Source organism: Pseudorca crassidens, chromosome 9 (assembly GCF_039906515.1).
Source record: "Pseudorca crassidens isolate mPseCra1 chromosome 9, mPseCra1.hap1, whole genome shotgun sequence".
Taxonomy (NCBI): domain Eukaryota; kingdom Metazoa; phylum Chordata; class Mammalia; order Artiodactyla; family Delphinidae; genus Pseudorca; species Pseudorca crassidens.
Window position 1 is genome coordinate 90843008 of NC_090304.1, and position 23481 is coordinate 90866488.

The following is a 23481-nucleotide window of genomic DNA, read 5'->3' on the forward strand; positions in this document are numbered from 1 at the left end:
GGCTCGGTCCGCGTTTTATGGAAACTAATTAAAAATTAACCTCTTAGCTCTGTAGTCAAGATCACGGTCCTTTACATTTCTGTGCCCTGCAGGGACGGGGAGCAGATAGAGAATGAGGAGGAGAAGTACCTCTTCAGCGACGACAGCTCTGAGCTGACCATCAGGAAGGTGGACAAGAACGACGAGGCCGAGTACGTCTGCATCGCCGAGAACAAGGCCGGCGAGCAAGATGCGTCCATCCACCTCAAGGTCTTCGGTAAGGACAGGGGGGTCAAGGTCACCCCTCTGCCACAGCTCCGCTTACCCCACACAGTCCATCAGCAAGACCCTGTCCACTCTGCCTGGGAACCTACCCCCCTTCTTGCCAGCTTCACCACCTCGGCCCTAGTCCAAGCCATGCATCGGTCCCCTTCAGCGCCTCCCAATCACAGTAGCTAGAATAACCTTAAGCGCCACCGCTCTGTTTCAGATCTTCCAGTGGCTTCCTATTGCAACCAGAATAAAATCCAGACGCCCTGCCATCAACAGAGGCCAGATCTGAGCTAGCCCCTGGCTCCCTTCCTGACCTCATCCTGCCTCTGCTGTGCTCTCCATTTAAAGCTCTCCAAGCCCGGAAGCCCTCTTCTTCTCCCTCAGACACACTAAGCTTGTTCTCTGTCTCAGGGCTGTTACACTAGATGCTTCTTCTGCTTGGAATATCATTGCCCCAGATCCCCTGTGAGCCGCCCTCGTGTCATCCCTAATCCAGATGTCATTGCATCACTCAGATCAGCTTCTCAGTGACTCCTTCCCTCCCTGCTCTGGCCAGTCCATCTCCCTTATCTTCACCCCACCCATCTCTTCTCCAGTGCCCTTCTCGGTACCTAAACTCATCTCATTTACATACTGGTTTGGGGAGTTATTTCTCCTGCCTCCACTCTTACACGTCACTTTATCTCCGGCATTCCAAACAGCGCCAGACTCCGGAATAGGCCCTTGCTAAATATAACTGACCAAGTGGCTGCCTCTGTCTCCATTTCTTCTTTCCCTGGCCTGTGTGAAGCAGGGTCATAAAAGTCATGAAAAGAACCTCCATAGCTCTACTCACTTCGTCTCTATAAACTCAGTTAACTTCCGTTCATTTAGAGTTGAAATGCACTTTGACCTGACTTTGACAAACAAATTTGTGGCAGAGAGATGTTTAACCTAGTGGCTCTCAGCTCTGTCTGCCCGTCTTTTTTAAAAACACAGATAAGCGAGTCCACCGTACGTGGTGGACTGCCAGAGTACAGACACCGCAGGGGCAGCCCTGGCGCATGCAGCTCCCTGGTGGTTCCAGCACCTGCGCTTTGGGAACCTGCCTGGGACCCACTTGTTTAGCCTGATAAGGAGAACTCATTGGTGTTTGTAAACATAGACCTTTGAAAACCAAGCGTTTATGTGCAATTGGACCCGCTATCCCAGATGCATCCCGTTTACTCATTAATGACAATTAATTAATGGGCTTAGAAACAGGTTATCAGTTTGGTCTAAATTAACTGTACATACTTGAAAGTGAAGCTAAACTTCTTGGAAAATATTCTTGACAGTCTTTTCTCTGATTCTGGCTTATCTACCCCAGTCACTCTGATTTTAAGTTTTTCTAGATGAAAGACAGATGCATTTGTTGATGTATTCCTTAATTTTCACAAGTATTTACTAAGCGCCCTTGTTGCTGGGCGAGGGGCTACAGAGATGAGTAAGATATGGTCTTTTGACCCTGAGAAGCACAAAAAGGGACATAAACATATAAGCCTATAAGTTATGATAGATGGTGTCAGTTAACAACATTTGAGTACCAGCTGTGGGCCCAGCCATTGCCCAGGTTATGAAGATGAATGACATGCACTCTGTTCTCATCAGTGGGTTCACAGGCTAACGGAGATAATCAGTGCTGACATTTTTAATAACCCATTATAATGACTTCATAATAGCAATATGCACAGTGTTTTATAAGAAAAGATTTGATTTCTGGTCCTGTGTGACAGAAGTTAGAGAAGTGTTCGAAGATGATATGCTTTTCCCAAGTGGGAGTTTCCCAGATGCAGGAGAGGTGGACAAGCCTTTCAGGGCAGGCCACACAGGCATCGAGGCCGGAAGAGCCAATGTTGTGGTGAATGTGAACTTGTGAACGAGGACTGTGTCTGCTCCACTCACAGGCATACCCCCAGGGCCTAGAACATCACCTGGCATATAATAGACACCCGTGTTTGAATAAATGAGGGAATCACAGTTAGTTTTATATGAATGAAGCATAACGTATGTGGCAGGGGGATGAACCTGGAAACATGTAATCACTTGTCTTTAGGAACTCCTTTTAGATATCAGCTCCATAAAGTAATAATGATAATACCCAACACAAAGTGAGCACGCACAGTGTGCCTAGCACATTGTATGCAAAGTACTGCCCATAAGTGGCCTCTTTTAACCTCGCCACAACCCTATGAAGTAGATTTAATTTTTATCCCCATAATGCAAGTGAGGAAATTGAGCACAGAGAGATTAGGTGTCCTACCCAAGGAGCCGGGACTCAAACCCAAGCTTTCACATCCATTCCCTGGGCTAGCAATGGTGGTCACTCCTCCATGAAACCCAGTTTAACACATAGTACGTCTGAATTCCATATGGAATGACTAGTGGATTCTGCCTTTACCTCCATGGGTTACGTGGTTTCTCTACGGAAGTACGCTCAGTTCTAACTTGGCTGGTCAAGAAGAGATCTTGGCTTCTGTTCCAGGCCTCTCTGGTGGCGATGGCTGCCCCAGGAAGGAGGAATGTGTAGTGTCAAGAGCCGTGTGGGGCTGTGCTAAGGTGAAGAGGGTGGGAGAGTCCAGGGAAGGAGGCAGGGAAAGTAGGATGCAGGAACTGTGGGATGTCAGGATTTGTATTTCCACCCTCCTCCCTTGCCACAGATTCCCTCCTGCATCACACACACACTCTCTCACACACACACACACATTCACATTCTCTCTCACACACACACACTCTCTCACACACACACAGTCTCACGCACACACACTCAGACACTCCCTCTTTCACACACACACTCTCACATACACACACACTCTGTCTCTCATACACCCACACTCACACACACATTCTCATACACCATCATGCACACACACACACACTCTCTCTCACACACACACTCTCTCATACACACACACACTCTCACATACACACACTCTCTCACACACACACACTCTCTCTCTCTCATACACACACACTCTCTCTCTCTCTCTCTCTCTCTCTCACACACACACACACACACACACACACACACACACTCCCTCTCTCTCTCTCTCTGTGTCTCTCATTCCACTACCACAGTTCTTTCCCAAGACTGCAGCTGGGAGAATGTTCATTAGGCAGCCCAGTAGAGCAAACAAGTAGATGTGGGCCGACTCCTGCAGAGACAGGTAAAAGGATCATAGACGCCCCATCCTCCGGGCCCCATCCACCTCTAATCTGGGCCCCATCCTCCTCTGTAACATCCTGAGGAGAGTTCACATGGTCTCCTTGGAGCAACCTGGTACCCCATGTATACCCTCCTTTCTCTCTTCATTTCACATTCCTGACCTCCTTTCTCTCCTCCTCCTTCTTGCCTCCCCATGGATTTTGGAGATTGGTACTAAGGCCTGGGAGCCGGGTGGGGAAGGGCTAGCTAGTTGGGACTTCCTCTTTCTTCAGCCCCTTTTTCCCTCTCCTTGGCCTTCTGCCTTGCCATCGGGGACCAGCATTTGGGGAGAAATGGGGTAGGTTCCCCAGAAGCAGCAGAGTTCAGAGGAGGAAAGAAGCCTGTAGCTTAGATAGTAAAGAAGTTCTCAGAACTCTGGCTTCAAGAAGGGATCGCAATTAGTGTGTAAGGGACATACCTAAATTAGGGACTATCGTTTATCCTAAGTCATACCATTTTTTCTTAAGAAAGGGACGTGTTCTAGCATGCACTGCCCTAGTTACCAGCCAGAAGCTCTTTTTACTAAGAGCATCCTCCCTTCCTTTAAACTTGGCAGTGAATTTCCATTGCTCCCCTCCCCTGGGCCCTTCTGAAGAAGTATTTTTGTCTCCACAGATTCTTATTATGCTCGTACGAATGCTCTTGAGGCCTCATGGTGCTGTGGTCTGAGGCAAGTTCACCAGTGGGCAGAAGCTTTGCTTAGCTGACCCCTTAGGACCAAAGCAGCCCTTGTGAGTTACAGCAAAGGACAAACAGGCTCCTGAACGAAGGGGTACCCTGTCATGCCCAACACCTCAGTGCAGGGAAGCAGGGGCCCTGGAGCCCTCCTGGGCCTTGCAGGACCCTGGAATGGAGTTAGAGTAGACAAGTCTGGCCCTCAGTGGCCAGGTGCAGAGCCATGGATGTGCTGGATGGAGAGAGCAAGCATGCTTAGAAAACTCACAAAGACAGCTGTGCTCACAGGAGGGTCCGTGGGGAGAGGTGCAATGGAACATTCTAAGGCATTAAGTCCCATGGCGGCAGGTAGAGAACAAAACAGGGATCCAAAGTCACAAGGGCTGAGAATGGAGGTTCTTTAAGATGGTGCACATACCATCCACAGATAAAACCTGGAGAGATTCTTCTAGATGCTGGTGTTCAGAAGGAAGGATGCTTTCATTAGCAGGATGACCCCACATCTGTCCGTGTCTGCTCAGTGAGGCCCATCATCCCAGAGTAATTATTCAGAGCATGCCTTTAACTCTCCAGAATGCCCCAGTCTGGACAATAAATGGTGTTGCTATCCTATTTCCAAGGCAGCATTCTAAGCCTTCAGTTAGCTCCAACAATAGCATTGCTTCTGAAGTGCAGAAAGGAATAAGTTACCAGCGAGAAGCTTGTCTTCCTTCCAACAGCCTCTGTCGCCCATACAAAATTAGCCATTGTTGATCATGTTTTTAACAAGAGTATATTTTGCCTTGTTCAAAGACTTACACAGTGTAGCCTTTATAACCATCTGGGAAATGGAGTCACCAAGACCAGATATTATTAATAGATGTTAACTGGCCCTTGTCTGTCTTCTGCTAACCTTTTGCTGCCAGGACAAAGCACTGTGGAGTGGGACAAGGTCAGCAAACACTGTCTGGATCACAATGTCCATGTAGGTTCCAAGAGTCCAGAAAGTCAGCCTTCCTGTGGCTGCCTCCAGACCCCAGACCAACTGTCAGTTCAGTGAATTCAGTTGTTTGGCTGATTTTTTAACTTTTCAATCTGTGATTTTAACAGTAGAGAAATGCAACTTTTATTTTACCTCTCTAAAACCTTCTGTTCAACACACTTAACACTTACTCTGTCCAATATGAATTATAACCTCCTTGAAAGTTCTATTGATCAAGATAGACACAGAACCTTCCTGTGGGAAAACCTCACTCATGTGGGCTCCATCAGTTCAAATTTGTAATCATTTGACCACATTGGATTGAGATGTGCCTGAGTGCTAGCCACCAAAAAGGATTTGCTATTCTAGGTACCTCGTGTAAGTGGAATCTCATAGAGTCAGAAAGTACGTTGGTAGATGCCAGGGGCTGGGGGGTAGGGGGTAGGGAGGGAGAATAGGGAGTTAGTGTTTAATGACAGAGTTTCAGTTTAGAAAAGTGAAAAATCCGGGAGATGGATAACAGTGAGAGTTGTACAACAATGTGAATGTACTTAGTGCCACTGAACTGTACAGTTAAATATAGTTAAAATAGTATGCTTTATATTATGTGACTTTTACCACAATAAAATACATTTCAAAAAAAAAAAAGTGTTTGCGGAGATTTCCCTGGTGGTCCAGTGGTCAAGAATTCGCCTTCCGGTGCAGGGTACGCGGGTTCGATCCATGGTTGGGGAACTAAGATCCTACATGCCGTGGGGAAACTAAGCCTGCGCACCACAACTACTGAGCCCGCCAGCACTCTGGAGCCCGGGCACCACTAACTAGAGAAGCCCGCGCACCTCAGCGAAGACCCAGCACAGCCCCCAAAATTAATTAATTAATTAATTAATTATTTTTTAAAAAAGGATTTGCTATCAGCAGGCCATTAGTACAGATTAACTGTAGGAGAATATTTGAACTAAATGAGTCATCTTATATAGAAGTAGATATTTGCTACAGAAAATGCACAGCTCCATCTTTGGTTTCTGTTTTATTAAAACACAATTAAGCCCTCAACTTGGAGGATATGTAATAGGCAGTAGTTTTAATAGTCTACTTGGAGTTACTGTATGAATTTGAATATAAAGGAAATGTAATTCTTTCAAAAGTTGTCCATAATTCTGATTTATTTATTGTTTGTTTGTTTATCTAGCCTGGCCTTTTTCTCTATTAGTGAAATAAGTTATATTTGTGCAGTGTTATCTTTTCTCTTCGATGGATTTCAGAGTATGGTGATTTCAGAGGATAATTGTTTTAAATTGGGAAAATTCAATTTTCTCTAATGTTTTTACATTTAAACTCAGCTTTCGAATGCTTGTGCTTTCTTGCATTTCCCAGAACATTTGGGAAATGAGCTCATCTCAACTCATCTTATTCCCAAGCCCCAGCCCACTCCCCAGCCCCCAGTGAGTCACCCACCACGTTTCCTTACTTGAGTTAATGCTAACACAACCCTCCTAGGTATTAAGAATCTCAGAGTCATTTGGACTCCTAATTTCTTCTTTGGATTCTTCCCATCTCTACTTGCCCTCTGTTCGCTTCCACTTCCTGTAAAGCCTTCCTTCAGCATCTCTCTTGAAGCTGCCTTTTCTCCTCCATTCCCCCCCTCCACCCCCGAGAGGACGTTCAGGATTGTATTACGTCACATCTGGGGCAATGCCAGGGTTTCCAGGTTGGTTTTCCCACCTTCAGGTTTTCTCCATCTTCAATTTTGCCTAGATTAACCTTCCTTTAATACAAATGAGCATTTCATTCCTCTGACTAAACACTGTCTGTGGGTCTCCAACAGGCAGGGGATAAAATTCAAGCCAGAGTTGTAACCGGGCAATCAAGATGCTCTCTGCCTGGGTCCAGCACTGTCTCCCACTGCTTTGAGGCACAGACACGCAGACCCTGACGCTCTGCTCTCTTCCCCACCCTCTCTCCACACATTCTTGCTTCTTTGCTTTCATTCACGTGCCTTTCTACACTCGGAATGACTCCGTGTCCACCCAAAGTTCCACGTACTGAAAATCTCACAACCCAGCCCCAAAGACAGCCCCAAAACTGTCTCCTCATAAAGACTCAGCCAGAGGAGAGCTCTTCCTCTGCTCAGGCCTCCTGCACCACCACCCTCCACACTCTCCCCATATGGGATGTTCTTATTACTGTCACTTTGGTGGCGTCATATGCCTGCTCCATTGTAAGCTGCTGGGGGGGTTCAGCTCGTTAACTCATACAACACCTAGAATAGGGCCTTATGATTAATAAGTTGATAACCTTTGTTGAATGGTGCCTTTATAATTCAAACCTGGAAAGCTAAAAAAATGTCAAACTCATGGAAGTGTTCTGTCTTTTCAGCAAAACCCAAAATCACCTACGTAGAGAACCAGACTGCCATGGAACTAGAGGAACAGGTCACACTTACCTGTGAAGCCTCAGGAGACCCCATTCCCTCAATCACCTGGAGAACATCCACCCGAAACATCAGCAGCGAAGAAAAGGTATAATGTCGCCCAAGAGTTTCAGGGCCATGGAACGCAGACTCTACGTGGATTGAGTCTGCCCCATGCCCAGTCCTCTTTGGTGAACCAGAAAATGGGATGTGGTCACTGGAGGCTGCAGCCAGGTCCTATGGCCCCCCTCCTCCAGCCTGCCCTGGCTGTGGCCTTCTCAGCATCCCCTTGAGATGGAAGGGGCACAATTCCTTGCATGGATTTGCAGGGGTGTGATGCTAGTGGGTATGGTTAGGTTAGACGTTGCAAGGAGGAAGGGGATAGTGATTTTCAAACCAAGGTTATGGAGCTGGGAGGAACAAGGGAAGTGAAGGTCCCAGTGCACTGGGTTATATTAGCATCATCTCAGGAGCACCCAGGGAAACGTGTCCCGGAACTAATAGGGATCATGATGAGCCTATTAATTCTTCTCCTTGTGATTTGTATGTTCATGCTCTACATGCACTATATGCACAAAAGCTTGGTTGCCTTTGTGTCTGCCTGTATTCTCGGCCACACTTGCATATCATTTTGTTCTAAAGGCAAAAATAATTAGCAGTTTCTACGTGATGATGATTACACCAGGTTCTACAATATATTCTCTGAGAGATGAAGAACATTATAGCAACCTTCCTGGCAAATTTAAATGACTGGGAAGATTTAGCTTTCAAGCACATGGATTTATAGGCCGCTGGAAAGCTGTCTTTATTATTAACAGTCTGTAAAAATTGAGGTAACCCCACATCAGGCAGCCTTTTGCTATTGAGTGGGCCAAAAGACAGGGGCAGGCAGAAGCTTGGTTTTAAAGCAACCTAAACCAATCTCATCTCATATATCCTGTAGTAATGGCTTCGTTTTAGTTGGCCAGAGCTTTGTCACCTATTCAAGGAGTAATGGCCTTAGCCTTAAAGAACATTTATAATGGATTGCCGATTGACTAGAATGTCACAAAAGATAGATCTTCACTCTTCTGCCTGCCTAAAGGAAATCCCTAGAGAGGGTAGACTTAAAGCTAAAAAGGGATAGCGTGAAATTTCAGAGCCAAATTTGGGATTTGCATTTGAAGAACTGATTTCTCTCCTACTAATAGAAAACAAAACTAAATCAAGAGGAACAGAAATTGCTGTTCCAAAAAAACCCATTAATTTCTGCAAGTTTTACCTCCAGAGTTCAATTCAACTTAACAAAAACTCAACCGAGGAACTGCTAAGTATTTTTGAAACTTGCATATGCTGTTTGATATTGTGAAAATCAACTGAATTAAGTAATGTAGAGTTTACTTGGATACTTTATCAACATTGGAATTAAACCCTCAGCTCAGATTTTAGCTCCCGTCGTGTGTGTTACGTGGATTGAATGTACATTTCAAGGTTTAAACCATAGGGCCGCCACTTGGCAGATTTTTCTACATCAGGCTTGAGAGTAGATTTGTCCAGAATGACCCAGTGTATATCTTTGATCTAGAGGGAAGGACAGAAATAACATCTACCCCAGATGAATGATGGTTTTAAATTCTATATCTTTCCTAGGAGTAGCTCAATGGTCAAGCTAGACCAGAAGAGTTATTAAGATTTGTGCCTACCTCAGGTCCTTTAATAGGTGGGCACTTCTGGCTTGTATCTGTGAATTCATTTTTATAGAATAAGAACAAAAACCCAGGCATTAATACACACTCATACTTCCTAAATATTAAAACCAAAGGTGTCTAACAGAGACCATCTCAAGCCAAGTAGGCTTTGCATAGTTCAATTATCAGTGTAGATCATTAGTCTCAATCTGAGATAATTATTGAAGCCCAGCCACATAGGTTGTGTTGCGCTTTCTTTTACTGTGGACCGCCTTCAAGTGACATTACTGCAACATGAATGAATCAGTGTTAGAACAAGCCTTCCAGATTGGCCAGTGATGTGACCCCAGATCAGCATATTTGCCTAAATGAAACGCTGTATAGAAAAATTGCTATTTCTACTCATTACATATTGACATCAAGGAGGCATGATAGTCATCTTATACTGGGGGGTGGCTAAAAATTAAGGAAACAGAGGTGGCCTATTCGTGAGCCAGGTGGTCTCCAGATAGTAAATTTCACTTTTACTTTGACAGCTGCTCCTCGTTTTCTCCTCCAGCTGAATTTGCATTATACATATTGATAATTAGGTATCAAGATTATTAGAGTCACAGAATTATAGGAGGGCAAGAAAACAGTTTTCTTTTGAAAGTCAAGACTACGCGCTGAGCAGTAAGAATAGCCAATTGTTTCTCCTGAGAAAGGAAAGAAGCCTCCTGAGAAAGTAGATCACATAACCTGCCAGAATCGTAGAAGGTTGGAGGGAAGGGTCCTTTGGAGGTTATCTAGTCTCACTGCCAAAAAGTCACTCAGCCCCTGCTTGAAGGGTGACAATGTCAGTTCTTTGCAGTCAGGTGGCCAACACTGATGGTCAAGAGGCCCTGATTCGTTGCCCCTGCCACTTCTCAGCCTTCCAGCCCCTACAACTCAGTCCTTTGTGTGAGAGCCATTAACTAGCTCTCCAGTTTTCCTTTAGTCAGCCTTCTGCCCTGTAACACATCCAGTTATTTTCACTGCTGCTCTTATCTTGCGGTTTCCACACCCTTCACCTTTCTAGTCGTCCTGTACTAGAGAGCTTCACTTCCCTAGTGTCCCCTATAACGTTGTGGTGCCCAGTATAGCTAATGCAGACTTCCTGGCTCATTGCTCCCTTGATCTGGACACTGAAATGCTGTCAACACCACATTAACCCTTTAGCAGTTTCCTCGTTCTGTTGTCTCCTGTTGGACTGCATTTAAGCCGCATATCCCCTGTCCTGTCCTGTCCTTATGCAATCTATTGCTTAACCAATAATGTAGAATTTTATATTTATTTCTATTAAAAATTGTTTTGTTTGTTGCAACCCAGTATTTCTCAGTGGGGGTCACAAATGACAGTTTGGGAAGACTCTTTCTTCACTGGGACTGTCCTGTGCATTGCAAGATATTTAACATCCCTAGTCCCTTCCCTTTAAATGTTAGTAACCAACTCTAATCATTGTCATTACCAAAAGCGTCACATACAGGAACACTCCTTGGCTTGAGAACGACTATTTTAGTCCATCTTTCTGACCAGTCAGGACTGGCTTTCATCAGAACTGTCCTTAGAGTTCTTTGGGTCCAGGGCCTTTCAATCAATGTAGGTGCCCCCTGTTTTATCTATGTTTGTTCAAAGTAATGGGGCATAGCAGTCGATGGTGACCCCAGTTCTAAGCATAAGACCCAAGGGCAGGCAATTCAGCCTTCCCCATGCAACTGCCATCTAGCATCTCTATTAGCTGTTGCTTCCAACCTGGTATGAACACTTGTTTGAAATATCTTTGTCCAAGTCACTGATAAAAATGTTGACTGGAACATGGTCAAATACAGAGCCCTTAGAATGCCACCAGCGCTTCCCTGGGGTGAGTGGCCCAGAAGGTGGAGCACATAATGCCTTGGTGCTCTCTTCTGATTCTGATGACTTTCATGGAAGGCTCAATGCTCCCTTTAATAAAGTTACTGACAGCAGAAGCTGATTAAAGCAGCTTGGTCTTTTGCTTCACTGCTTAGTTGAATCTAGTGTTAATCCTTTTTAGGAGGAGAGGGGAGAAAAGGCTTTCACTCGTAGGCTTGTGGTGACTTTCTAATGGAATACGGGCATTCTTCATGTAAAAAAGAAGGGAAGAAAAGCAAAAACCAGTACACTGAGCCCAAAAGTCACACTCTGTCTTTGACAATGTCTCTAGGTTTAGTCTAGTCACTCATTTAAGATTGATTATAATCAATCCGTTCGGCTTCAGCTAGTTGAGTTGGTTTCACTCAACAAATGATAATAGCTAGGCTAAGTTTGGGTCACTAAGATCATTAGAGGAGATCATCTGTCTGAAGGTTAATCCATTTCTTAGTGGTCAGTAGTCTGTTGACAAAAACAATTTGAATATCGTAATGGGTCAGTTTGATCGATGTGTATGGAGGTCATCGTGGCAACTGAAGTTTGTGCATCCACATCATTTTATTACCCATCCTATCGAGGCTCGTGTTTTAAATTGCCACAGTGAGTGGTGCCAAATTCCAGGTACCATTTACATATTGAGTGAGAGCCCTGGATGGTAATTTATATACTCTCTCCCTGGCAGAACAAGTCCAGTGGGTGCTCATTTGAACATACCAGTGCCTTTGAAGAGACTGGGAAAGAAAGGCTTGTGAAGCCTTAATGTCTAAGGAGAAGGAGAGGAGCAAAGAGTTGAGGTCAGAAGAGATAGAAATAAGTGAAAGACATTTCGTGAACCTTGTATTCTGAGTAAACAGAGTATCCTACAAAACAGAGAAACCTTTTGAAATTCTGAATTCCCTAGAAACCGAAGTTTCTTTTCACCAGAGAGAATTCCTCATTCAGTGTAAAACAGGTGCTCACTCTTAAACGTTGGGAAAGGTGCCTGCATTGAGCAGTTTGGAGTCTAGTTTATCCAGGATGTGGGCAGAAGTATAACAGGGAATACTTAGGATAAGTGTCTATCACTTCACTTCACTTTAATTGTATACATACTCCTACAGACTTGTGTGTAAGATCATAAAACATGCAAATATTAAAAGAAACTGGAACTAAAAGTTTTGGGAGCACTGCTAATCATATACTAGTTTAGGTTTTAAGTATGTATATTTGCATATCAGGTTGTCTTAAAGTGGACTACATGCCTTCATCAAATGATCAGGGTCGAGATATATCCTATTATCCTACCAGGCACACAGGTCAGGCTACTATAAGCATTGTGTTACTAGCACCTACTTATTCTAAAAGCCACAAAACCACAGTAAGTTAGGAGAGACACAGGAAGAATTGTATCTGAAAAACAAACAACTCCATATGATAGGGCCCCTGAAAGTTGTCTTGATTCATGTAGCCCTGGCATGTGACGGACAAGCTTTTAAGTGATGTGGAAACGGCAACCACATTTGCCATGTTGGCCCGCTGTTACTTTGGTCTATGTGTGCTCCTCTGTTCTCACTTTCTTCTTCATGCCAACATCATGTGACATAATTCAACACCTCCATCCTCATGTCTCACAAAAGCTCCTTGCATTTAGTGGACTCTTACTGAATGTTTGCTAACTCGTTTGCATTCCCGGGATTGCATTACTGTGTCTCTGGCGTCGTTTCTATCCTTCTTCCATCTGAACATGAGGGACAATCAGGCAGTCATGCCATCTAATAAAAAGAATAATGCATGTATGATAGTTTTGACTCCCAGCGTGAAATCAGAAAAACTGTAAGCATAGATTCCCCAGTGCTGGATAAATAAAAATCTTGATGTGGGTAGGAAAATACCTAAACCCCCTTTGTGAATGCCATCTTTGATGAAGACGGTGAACGCTTAATCCTGCATGTCATCTGGGCGTCCCTCTGCCTTTAAGAACCAACTGGAACGTACCATAGCACTCAGAGTTCAGTATCCTCAAAGCTTCCTGTCTTAAGGGCATACTTCTCATTCCTAATGTACGCTTCTGCTCCTTTCTTTGTTCCTTTTTTTAAAATAAAAATTTGATTTTTAATAGAATGCATGCAAAGAGTTACAAAATGCATGAGCACAAAATAGTATATTGGTGATGAGCTGTCCAGTAAAATCCAAAGGAGGAAACCTACTCTAGAAGTATCTCTAGATTGTGTGGTTAGAACTAGTAGTATCACCTAATATTACGAGGAATGTTCAAGATGTTTTGGAACAGGAGCAGTCTAATATATCTGCTGGTATCCATATGTACGTCTTCCAAAGATTAGGAAAGGCTTTACCTTTGAATTCTACATCGTAATGTGCATAAGTGGGGGAAGAAAGCGGAACATAAGCTAAATCCTAAATTAAATCGGGTAGTAAACACACCGTTGTAAGTGGGCCTTGGAAAAAGTTCTGAATTAAAAAGAAGCTGCATGTGCACGGAATGCAGTGTGATACATCAGTTCTCTAAAGCAACATGTTGTAAAATTTTACTGCTTTCTTGTTGTGTTTTATATCTTGTTCTCTACAGGCTTCGTGGACTCGACCAGAGAAGCAAGAGGTATAGCTTACCTGACCACTAGCCAGTCTGTAGTTTTGAAAGCATTACAGTTCAACTCACCATTGCAGTTTAATCACCAGACATGCTAAAACTAATCAGTAATTTAGTCAGATTAACGAATAGGTCAATAGTGGTAGACATTACTTAGCAATAGTGTCACTTTAGGATGAGCAAACAAGCTGTGTTGGGAGTGGATGAACAAATCCTTATTATTTCCTAAAACTGGATCTTATTCTCTTGCTGGTGCTGATAAAATCACATCCAGGTAATTATACTTAGAGAAATAAATGGCCCCAACTCCCAGGCCAGGCATTTTGAAATGATACAAGTTTTTTGACTCTTACCTGGTTGATGTGGCTTTGGATCATAAAGTCACAGAGTTAATGATCTAAAAACCCACTCAAGCCCTTACCTTTCCAGCTCAACTCATCTTGTTGCTCACTTATCTTATCCTGACTGGTCTTTTGGTAAATTACCACATCACATCTCATCTCGGAGCAATGCAAATGACATCTCTCATTGGTTTTCCCAAATTGCTAAACATATCTATGTTACTGTTATAGAGCATTAAGTTTATGAGATTAGAATGATTTGTCACAAATGGTTCTTTTTTTTTTTTTTTTTAAGTCAGTAGCATATTTAGCCTTTGAAATTTCTCTGACTGCTTGCTCCAGTTTGGGTAATGTGGGACTTAGTTTGAAAACTGAAGCTAAATATAAATCTTTAGACTGGAATCGCTACATCCCCAAGACCCTACTGATGATCATCCTATCATTCTTGACCAGATTTGTGTGATTAAGTGACAGATAGTGAAATAAAAAACAGTATGTTTTAGATGAAGTTCAGGAATCTCATCTATAAATACTTTTTTTTAAAAAGTAGCCTTTTCTCCAGATGGAACTTTGATATTGTATAATACGATAAATGCTGAATATGGCAATCCTGTAGACTGTATTTTAATTGGGTAAACCCATTCTCCGGTCTTTCGGAAATGATAATTATTCAGAACACATAACTCACGTGTTCCGGTCATAGCTATAAATATTTAATGCCGTTTAATATTTAAAAGTTGACTGCCTGTCCCCAGGCACTGTTGCTAGTTTCTGCACCCTGCCGTCATCAGATCTAATTCATTATAAGCTCTCTTTGTATCGTTCCTTCCTCCACGTCGTAGGGAATGTAGTTAGGTGCATACCCTCGCTAAAACACTTGCCTCCTGTAAACACTCCCCCGGAGTGCTGTCACAGACTGGGTGTTTTTATTGCCCAAAAGTCATGCTCTCGTTGGGATTGGGGAAGGGAGAAAAGAAGGGTTAACTCTCAGCCACTCCTGAGCCACTACCCCTCTCGTTCTGCTTGGCCTTGTGCATCTTCCCCGTCACTCAGATTTAGACGGGGCTAGAAGAGGAGCTTAGATTTATCAGGGAGCATTAAGGAGATGCTGAGAGAATTATTATTAGTGGAAGTAATTGGTTTACTCCCAGGAAAACAGACACCTCACTCCATTTTGCAGACGTGTCCTTATCTTAAGTTATCTCGCTCTGGACGTAATTGACTTTCAAGTGAGTTCTGCCCCCTGGGGCTCAGAAGTTCCGTTCCCTCCTATTTGTCTCAGTCAGGGATGAAGACCATGAGTCCAGATGAGCTCAGAAGAAGGCTTGGGTCATGGCTGATTTCATTCTGTAAGTTCTGGAAAGCCTTAGGACTCTTCCCTGCAAGAAGAGAGACAAAAATGTTTTGATGAGAAGAGCAATTATAATCGCCCTTCGTACGTTTTTGCAAAACCGGGCCTTCTTGCCACAGTGATCTTTTCATTCGTGCCCAGAGTTTATCTGCTTCCTCCTCGAGTCTGGACCATCAGCATGACGTGTGGTCTGGGTGGCTTGGAGGTGGCACTCCCTGACTTTGTTCTGGTGCCAGAGTAAATCATTTCAGAGGGAGATAGTCCAATCACACTGGAGTCTGTCTGCATCCCCTCGGAGGGAGAACTGGGCGTCTGGCAAATAATTCCATCATCAATCCTGTTTTGAGCCACCGCAAAATAAAATTCTCTATGGAAGCCTGCCTACTGCTCTGCTGACATCATTAAATGAGAAAATTTTCCAGAGAGAAATTTAGACAAGGAGACCAGAGGGGGGGGGGGGGGGAAGTAAGGCTGTCAGTGCAACCATTGCCTGAGCTTCTCTTTGACCATTTTCTAGATTATTCTGAGTATAAACTGCTCATGCCCCCCTTTGTGGTTACTTGTTAATGTCCTTCTCTTACCTACAGGACTTTCTTTGCATCTTTTGCTGTTGTATCCTTCCTTATGGAAATGTTCTCTTGACTTTTGAAATATTCTGATCAGTTTTCCGTGTTTGTGGTGGCAGCCGCAGGACAAATCCTGGGTGTGTGACAAAAAATTACAGTTCAGTCGCTGGCCGGCATCACTGTTGGCTGAAGCTGTGATCTCGCTGAGATAAGCAGGAAGGCCGGGGTGAACCATGAATCCCCTCTGCCTTCATTCTGCTGTCTTGGGAGTATAGGAATGACAAGCAGGTCAGGTCAGCCCTCAGAGATACTTGCAGCGTTGACCTCACACTCCTGAGGCCACGAGTTTAGGGGATGCTTCAAGCTTTTGTTTGGCACATGACTGTAGACTTCGGAGACAAGTGCTCCACGGCTGCCTGTGTCAGCTCCCGTTCATCCCCTGGGGTGCAGCTTCTCAGCCCATCAGCTTCCCAGCTTCCCAGGCTTCGTGGAGGCCGAGAGCCAAGGCATCTGGGCATCCCTGCAGAGAGGGGTGGCCCTCGCTGCAGTAGGTAGTGATGGTTTTGCTCGGCTCTTTTGCCTCTTTGCTGGCAGCTGTGTTCCGGCTTCTGGATATGAATGTGATGGGACTTAAATGACTGAAACAGATTAGCTCTACCAGTGATGGGACTTTTTGTGGTAGATCTGAGGCTTCTGTCAAGGCCAATGGTGTCTTGCTTTTGAGCCTCCCAAACTGGCTGCCATACGATATTTCAATGCTGGGTTTTGGGCTTCCAAACCAGCAGCTAAAAAGAACCTGGAGGCAGGTGTTCTTTAGTTCTTTCAAGACGCAGCCTCATGGGATGACGGGCGATATGCAGAGCACCCACCTGTCTATCTCTATGGAATATCGCTCACTGGACTTAGAGAGTGTGGCCCAGCCTACGAGGAGCTAGACTCCTTCTCCAGATTGCCAGCTTTCTTGAGGGTCTGAACCCAGACCACACGCCTAGACTCTTCCTAGGCCAGCAACCAGTTTACTTAAGAGTGTCAAGGGGGGAAACCCCTTGGAAATATTTCAGTGCCCATTGCCCAGGGCTCATATGCTTATTCCCTGTTTGACCAACTCTTGTAATTCCAGAGACGCAGGAAGACAATTCTAGTGTCAAGGGCTAGACTATGGTGACTATAGTGTCCAGCATCCCAAATCTGCCTGGGATTCCCTGTGTCACTGTTCCGGGAGAGAGGACTCTCTCTCTCTTCCCCTCACTTCCAGCTCAACAGCTCCTGAGCTCCAGATTGTTGGACTTTGTTCGATGAAATTATTTTACTTTTAAGCATCCAGGAAAGTAAGGCATGGGCAGAAATATGGATTTCTTGTATAATTTCTTTTATTCAGATTCCCCATCATGTGTGCATGCACCAAGGAGCAGGCAGGTGGGCAGGGGGCTAGAAGGAAAGGACGGGAGTGCAGGTTTCCCCGAATCTCACGAGGCAGGACTGTTGCAGCTGCAACGCCTGCTGGCCAGACTTTGGCTTCCGTTTTAGATGTGCCAACCAAATCGTCTTGGGGGCCTGGGTTGTCCTTCTCAAGCCAATCTTGGCACATAGGCTAGGCTGCTTGGGTAAACTGAGTCCCGTTTTCTGTCTGGGATGCACCCAAGTTCCCATAGTGCTCTCCGGAGCCTCCTCGTGAGTCGGTACCTAAAGCGAGACTCAGACATTGGCCCAGAGAGCAGAGGGCTGTGAGGCTGGTCGCAGACAGTGATGGCCCGGTCTCCTGGCCCCGCCCAGCCCCGGGCCTGACGCTGTCCCTCCCCTCCTGGCAGACCCTGGATGGGCACATGGTGGTGCGCAGCCATGCCCGCGTGTCGTCCCTGACCCTGAAGAGCATCCAGTACACAGACGCTGGGGAGTATATCTGCACCGCCAGCAACACCATCGGCCAGGACTCCCAGTCCGTGTACCTCGAAGTGCAATGTGAGGAAAATGGTGGGAAGACAGGGGGCAGGGAGGGCCGTGCAGCTGCCAGGACCCGGCCCATGGTGGTTGACCCCTGGCCATTTCAGAGCTGTGTCCCCAAGGCACCCCTTCACTCCATCCCCCGGCTTCTTACCAGTCTGCGTGTCTCCCTGTGCAGCTCATGGGAGGGGACCCCGATCTCTGCTGTCCCCCGGCACCAGCTCGGCCTCAAGGCGTGACCAGCTTCCCGGTGCCAAGAGACGGAGTGGGGGGAGGGGTCACGATCGTGGCAGTCTTCCTGAGAGCTGTCGTCCTTCTTTGCAGATGCCCCCAAGCTTCAGGGCCCTGTGGCTGTGTACACTTGGGAGGGCAACCAGGTGAACATCACCTGCGAGGTGTTTGCCTACCCCGGTGCCACAATCTCGTGGTTCCGAGACGGCCAGCTGCTGCCAAGCTCCAACTACAGCAATATCAAGATCTACAACACCCCGTCCGCCAGCTACCTGGAGGTGAGACGTGGGGACGGCGGGCAGGGTGGAGGAGGCGCCGTTTGAGGATGGGCAGGCTGCTGGACACAGCTAAAATCTTCTCGCTTGCTTCTCTAGCACGTCCTGAGCGGGGGAGCCACTGGCTGAGGAAGAAAGTGAGCCTCAGCCCTCGTTTTCTCCACGGAGCTAGACGGGGGCCTGGGAGGCAGAGTGTGCCTCTCCCATGATCCCCTTTTCTGTTCTCTCTGGGTTCAGGCTCGGCTGCAGCTTTACTGATTCTATTCTCTACTAATTTTAGTTCAATAAATAAGGATTTGAGGTGGGGGCCCATCCGTGGGACACTCGTAACTCAAGAGCTCCTTCTTTCTAAAGGTGACCCCGGACTCTGAAAATGATTTTGGAAACTATAACTGTACCGCAGTGAACCGCATCGGACAGGAGTCTTTGGAATTCATCCTTGTCCAAGCAGGTGAGCACCCCTTATGGCTGCACACCCTCACCCTTGCCGGCCCTTTTCATGACCTTCTGTGATGACAGGAGCATGGGAAGAAGAGGGGGTGAGAGTCAGGAGGCTGGGAGCTCTGCAGGCTTTGAGGATCTGGACATGGGACACGTTGGGAAAGAATTGCATGGTGAGGTGGACCAGGGGGAGACAGGATATAGACAACAAGATTCCCAAGAGTTGAAAGAAATGAGAGAGATGTGTTTCATGATTGGGAGTTACGTCCTGGGCCAAATCAGGCTCACCTGAGTCTCCACATGTGTCCTTTCCACAGACACCCCATCATCACCGTCCATCGACCAGGTGGAGCCATATTCCAGCACAGCACAGGTGCAGTTTGATGAGCCAGAGGCCACGGGCGGGGTGCCCATCCTCAGATACAAGGCTGAGTGGAGAGCAATAGACGAGGAGGTGTGGCACTCCAAGTGGTATGATGCCAAAGAAGGTAAGTTGGAGAGTGCCGGTTTACTTTAGAATGATGGCTCTGGGCTCACGCTCACCCCTTGCGTTCACCAGATGCTGGCACCCTGACTGCCCATTTGGGTGGGGTGCACACCGCTCCCCAATACTGAGAGAGGCCAGATGCCAACACCTGCCGTCCTGTTGATGTTCCTATGCTGCAACGCCATCACCGGCCCCCCAGGCTTAGGGTGTGGTCACATCTTATGTGGAGTTATTGGCCTCTGCCCCCTGGTACTTCAGAACCTGGTTCTCGTGACCCTGCCGGGACAGATGAGGCCAGCGTAGCCACATGCCAAGCGGAAGCCCTGCTCAGGTGCTGAGCACAGCCAGAGGAGTCCAGTCCACCCCTGCTCTGCATATTTGAGTTCCATGTGCTTCAGGTTCTCTGCTGCCACCCATCCAGTCCTTCTTGGGTCTATTCAGGGACTGCCCTGTAATTAACCAAATGATCAGAGCCAACAAGACAGGTCTGCTCTTACGTCAATCCTATGATATATTTCCAAACCACAGATTTGAAAAATAACCCTTGGGTGACTGCAGTTTGAAGTCTCTGAGCTCGGATCATGTTTCCCTGAGGACTGAATATATTTATGTCTGACTCTTCCTTTGGGGTTTAATTGGAATAACTCAGTGAAGTAGGTTTTGTTTCTGTAGACATTTTTAATCCTGGAAATAAGGGTAGAATTGGGAATGGGCTAGGACACGGTGTCATAGCAATTCAGAGACATCTTCTAACCCAGGTTTACTGAGCATTCGTCCTGCCAGGAAGCTCCTGTCACTCCTTCAGCTTTGGGGAGGGCTTGGAGGACTTTCTGGGTAATCAGGATTAGAGCTAGAAGAAAATGATCCTTGACCTCCCTGACTCCCCCCCGAAACCTCGTACCAAATCTGTGGCTTTTTTTTTTCTAGTTAACTTTTTTATTGTGGTAAAATATATTTAACATAAAATGTATTATTTTAACCATTTTTAAGTGTACAGTTCGGTGGCATTAAATACATTGACGTTGTTGTGCAACCATCACCACTGTCCATCTCCAGAACTTTTTCATCATCCTAAACTCAATACCCATTAAACAATAACTCCCCATTGCCTCCTTCCCCCAGCCCCTGGCAACTACCATTCTACTTTCTATATAGTTGACTAGTAATAGTCTCTGTATAGTTGACCCTTCTAGGTACTTCATATAAGTGGAATAATACAACATGTGTCCTTTTATGTCTGGCTTAGCATAAGCTTAGCATAATGTCCTCAAGGTCCATCCATGTAGTGTGTGTCAGAATGTCATTCCTTTTTAAAGCTAGATAATATTCCATGGTATGTATCGACCACATTCTGTTTATCCATTCATCTGTCAGCAGACACTTGGGTTGTTTCCACATTTTGGCTGTTGTGAACAATGCTGCTGTGAACGTGAGTGTACAAATACCTATTCCAGTCCCTGCTTTCAGTTCTTTTGCACATATATCCACAAGTGGAATTGCTGGATCAAATGATAATGCTATGTTTCATTTTGGGGAGACCTGCCCTGCTGTTTTCCATAGCAGCTACACCACTTCACCAACAGCCTTTTCCTCCTTTGTGACCCTTTCCATATTTTCATGACAGCCAGCGTGGAGGGCATCGTCACCATCGTGGGCCTAAAGCCCGAGACAATGTATGCGGTCCGGCTGGCGGCCCTCAATGGCAAGGGTCTGGGTGAGATCAGCGCAGCCTCCGAGTTCAAGACGCAGCCAGTCCGTAAGTAAAGCCAGCTGCCCAGCCTCTTCCCCTGGGGGGCAGGGGGGGCCGTGAGCGGGCCCATCCACTGTTCAGATGACAGCTTTTTGTCTTTCAGACCCCTCTGTTCACGGTGGTCCCATCTCCTAGTTCTCTCACCCTCGGTGATGGCTGATACCCAGTCCCTTTGTCCTCACTTTCTTTTTTTTTTTTTTTTTTTTGCGGTACGCGGGCCTCTCACTGTTGTGGCCTCTCCCGTTGCGGAGCACAGGCTCCGGACGCGCAGGCTCAGAGGCCATGGCTCACGGGCCCAGCCGCTCCGCGGCATGTGAGATCCTCCCGGACCGGGGCACGAACCCGCGTCCCCTGCATCGGCAGGCGGACTCTCAACCACTGCACCACCAGGGAAGCCCCTGTCCTCACTTTCTTGAAGGGCTTGGTGACACCATCGTAGCAGCTGGTCCAGTTTGGTAGAATAACAGCCAGGGAGGAAAACCACTAACACGTGTTCTTAAAGACAATAGGAAGGATCATGGCTGCGTGGTAGGGAGGGATTTGGGTAGATTTGCTTTTTGTCACCAGGGCCCTAAGCACCCGGTGACCTGAAGGAAGACAGTAAAGTCAGTGACAGTTGACATAATTAGTTGTGGGATTTTTGATGCAGCAGAGATACTCAGTTACAGGAAAACGGAGCCTGCTGTAGAGTGTATGAGCAGCAGCAAAACCCCAACAAGGCCAATGGGAAAAACATGGCCTCTGACGTTCCTGCCTCTCCTCCCTCCCCACACCCAGAGCACAGTCGGGGTCTCCCTGGTCAAGGCCTCTTTCAGGAGTCGCTTCTTCCTGATCCCATTCAGGGTTGCAGCTCTGTCTCCATCACTCCCTGTTTCTTTAAACCAGGCATGCCGTACTTTTCCCTCCCTTCCCGCACATAGCCAGGCTCTGGGTGAGCCCTGGTTTAGTCCTATCCCTCCACAGACTGGAGTTCCTGCCCTGGGAGAATGGTGAGTCCATCCAGGTGAAGAAGGTGCTGTAGCACAGACTCCCCCAGTGGTCACAGAGCTCCCTGGGCCCTCTCTGACTCCTGGGATTAAAAAGCACGCGGGGGAATCCTTTGCTTTCTTCTCTCTGAAGCCGGGGGCCTGGGAAGTGATCCCCTTACCTCTTCCCAGAAGTAGAAAACCTGTCTCATCTTCCTCGTACAGGAATTGCTTCTTTCTGGATTTGAAGTAATTTGATAATTTGAGTTTCCAGCTCCGTGTGTTCTGCGGATCCTATTCATTTCTTTTACATCTTATTTTTTTTTCTTGGGTCTGTCTCTTGTCTTTTCTTTTCGTCTGTGTTCCATCCATGGGATATGCAGATAGCCCTCTTCCACGTAAGTGCCTCTTCATACCTCATTACCTGTTTCTATAGCGTTAACATCTGCTAGTTCTAGTTTTTAATTTAGTTCTGGTCCCTTTTGTCCCCTAGAGGCTGAAGTAGATGATATCGTCCGGGCCCTAACCACACTGACCTTAGTCTAGTTGTGCTCTTGTTAATGTCCGTAGGTTACTCCAAGAGGCTAACACTCGTCCTGTTTTAGAGCATGCAATTTTTGTGTCTTTTGAAATTGTGTTTATTTATTAATTTCTGTGTGTGACGATTACCCTGTGGCAACATTTTGCTGAGCCAAGCGTGGCGGAGGTGTGCAGAGGGTCTCTGAATAACAGGCTATAGCCCCGTCTCACCTTTAGCCGGGTTGCCAGAAAAGTGACCACAGCCTCGCCAGGCCTCTGTTCAAAATCCCTTCATGGGCACAAGAACCCGAAAGGATGTTCACATTTGCTTTTAGGAGGTGAAAGAACTGAGCTCACTGCCTCTCCCTTTTCTGTCTGGCAGGATGGTAGCTGGAAGGTTCTAGGGAGAATGGGTAGGGGAACCTCGTGCAGCAGCAGCTGTGGTTGTAAAGTGCAGCATGAACTTGGGTTCAAATCACGGGTACATGCATCCTGCAGGGGAGTTAAACCCCCAGTTCTGGTCAACTCTGTTCTCTAGCAGTAGGTTACTTGCAACGTGGATTTCCATGTTTGGGAAAACTGACCAGCTACTTAGTAGCTCTGCTGCCAAGAATGCAGAAAGAGGGTGATTCTCCCCAGGAAGGACACCCTAATTGTGTAAGCTATAAATAGTGGATCTGGGAGCAGGGGTAACAGGAAGCACACCTGCTGCTCCGGGAACAGAACTGTGGTCTGGTCTCAGCCTGCATAGATGCCCCCCAAACTTTGCGTCCACTGAGGCTCAGCTTCTCCCAGGCTGAGCTCAGAATGGTGGAGGGAAGTCTTAAGCTGCACACTCTTTTCATAAAAAGCTCCTGGCTCCTGAAAGGCACTCAGGGAAGCTTATCTTTTGGAAATTTATTCAGAAATACTGCAGCAACAGCAG

At 46.3% G+C, this 23481-nt stretch overlaps 1 protein-coding gene across 18 annotated transcripts in view; it reads left to right on the forward strand.

Moving 5' to 3' along the window:
* NCAM1 (neural cell adhesion molecule 1) overlaps window positions 1-23481 on the forward strand; it is a 318547-nt gene that overhangs the window by 257491 nt on the left and 37575 nt on the right. For 5 of the 18 annotated variants that reach the window (XM_067751037.1, XM_067751044.1, XM_067751038.1 and 2 more), the window contains exons 7-15: window positions 93-256; window positions 7491-7633; window positions 13669-13698; window positions 17756-17906; window positions 18213-18397; window positions 18749-18845; window positions 19153-19323; window positions 20947-21078; window positions 22421-22435. In XM_067751037.1, the coding sequence (XP_067607138.1) occupies window positions 93-256; window positions 7491-7633; window positions 13669-13698; window positions 17756-17906; window positions 18213-18397; window positions 18749-18845; window positions 19153-19323; window positions 20947-21078; window positions 22421-22435 (1088 nt within the window). The remainder of the gene's footprint in view (window positions 1-92; window positions 257-7490; window positions 7634-13668; window positions 13699-17755; window positions 17907-18212; window positions 18398-18748; window positions 18846-19152; window positions 19324-20946; window positions 21079-22420; window positions 22436-23481) is intronic. The other 13 variants (XM_067751039.1, XM_067751046.1, XM_067751040.1 and 10 more) reach the window with 3 other exon arrangements.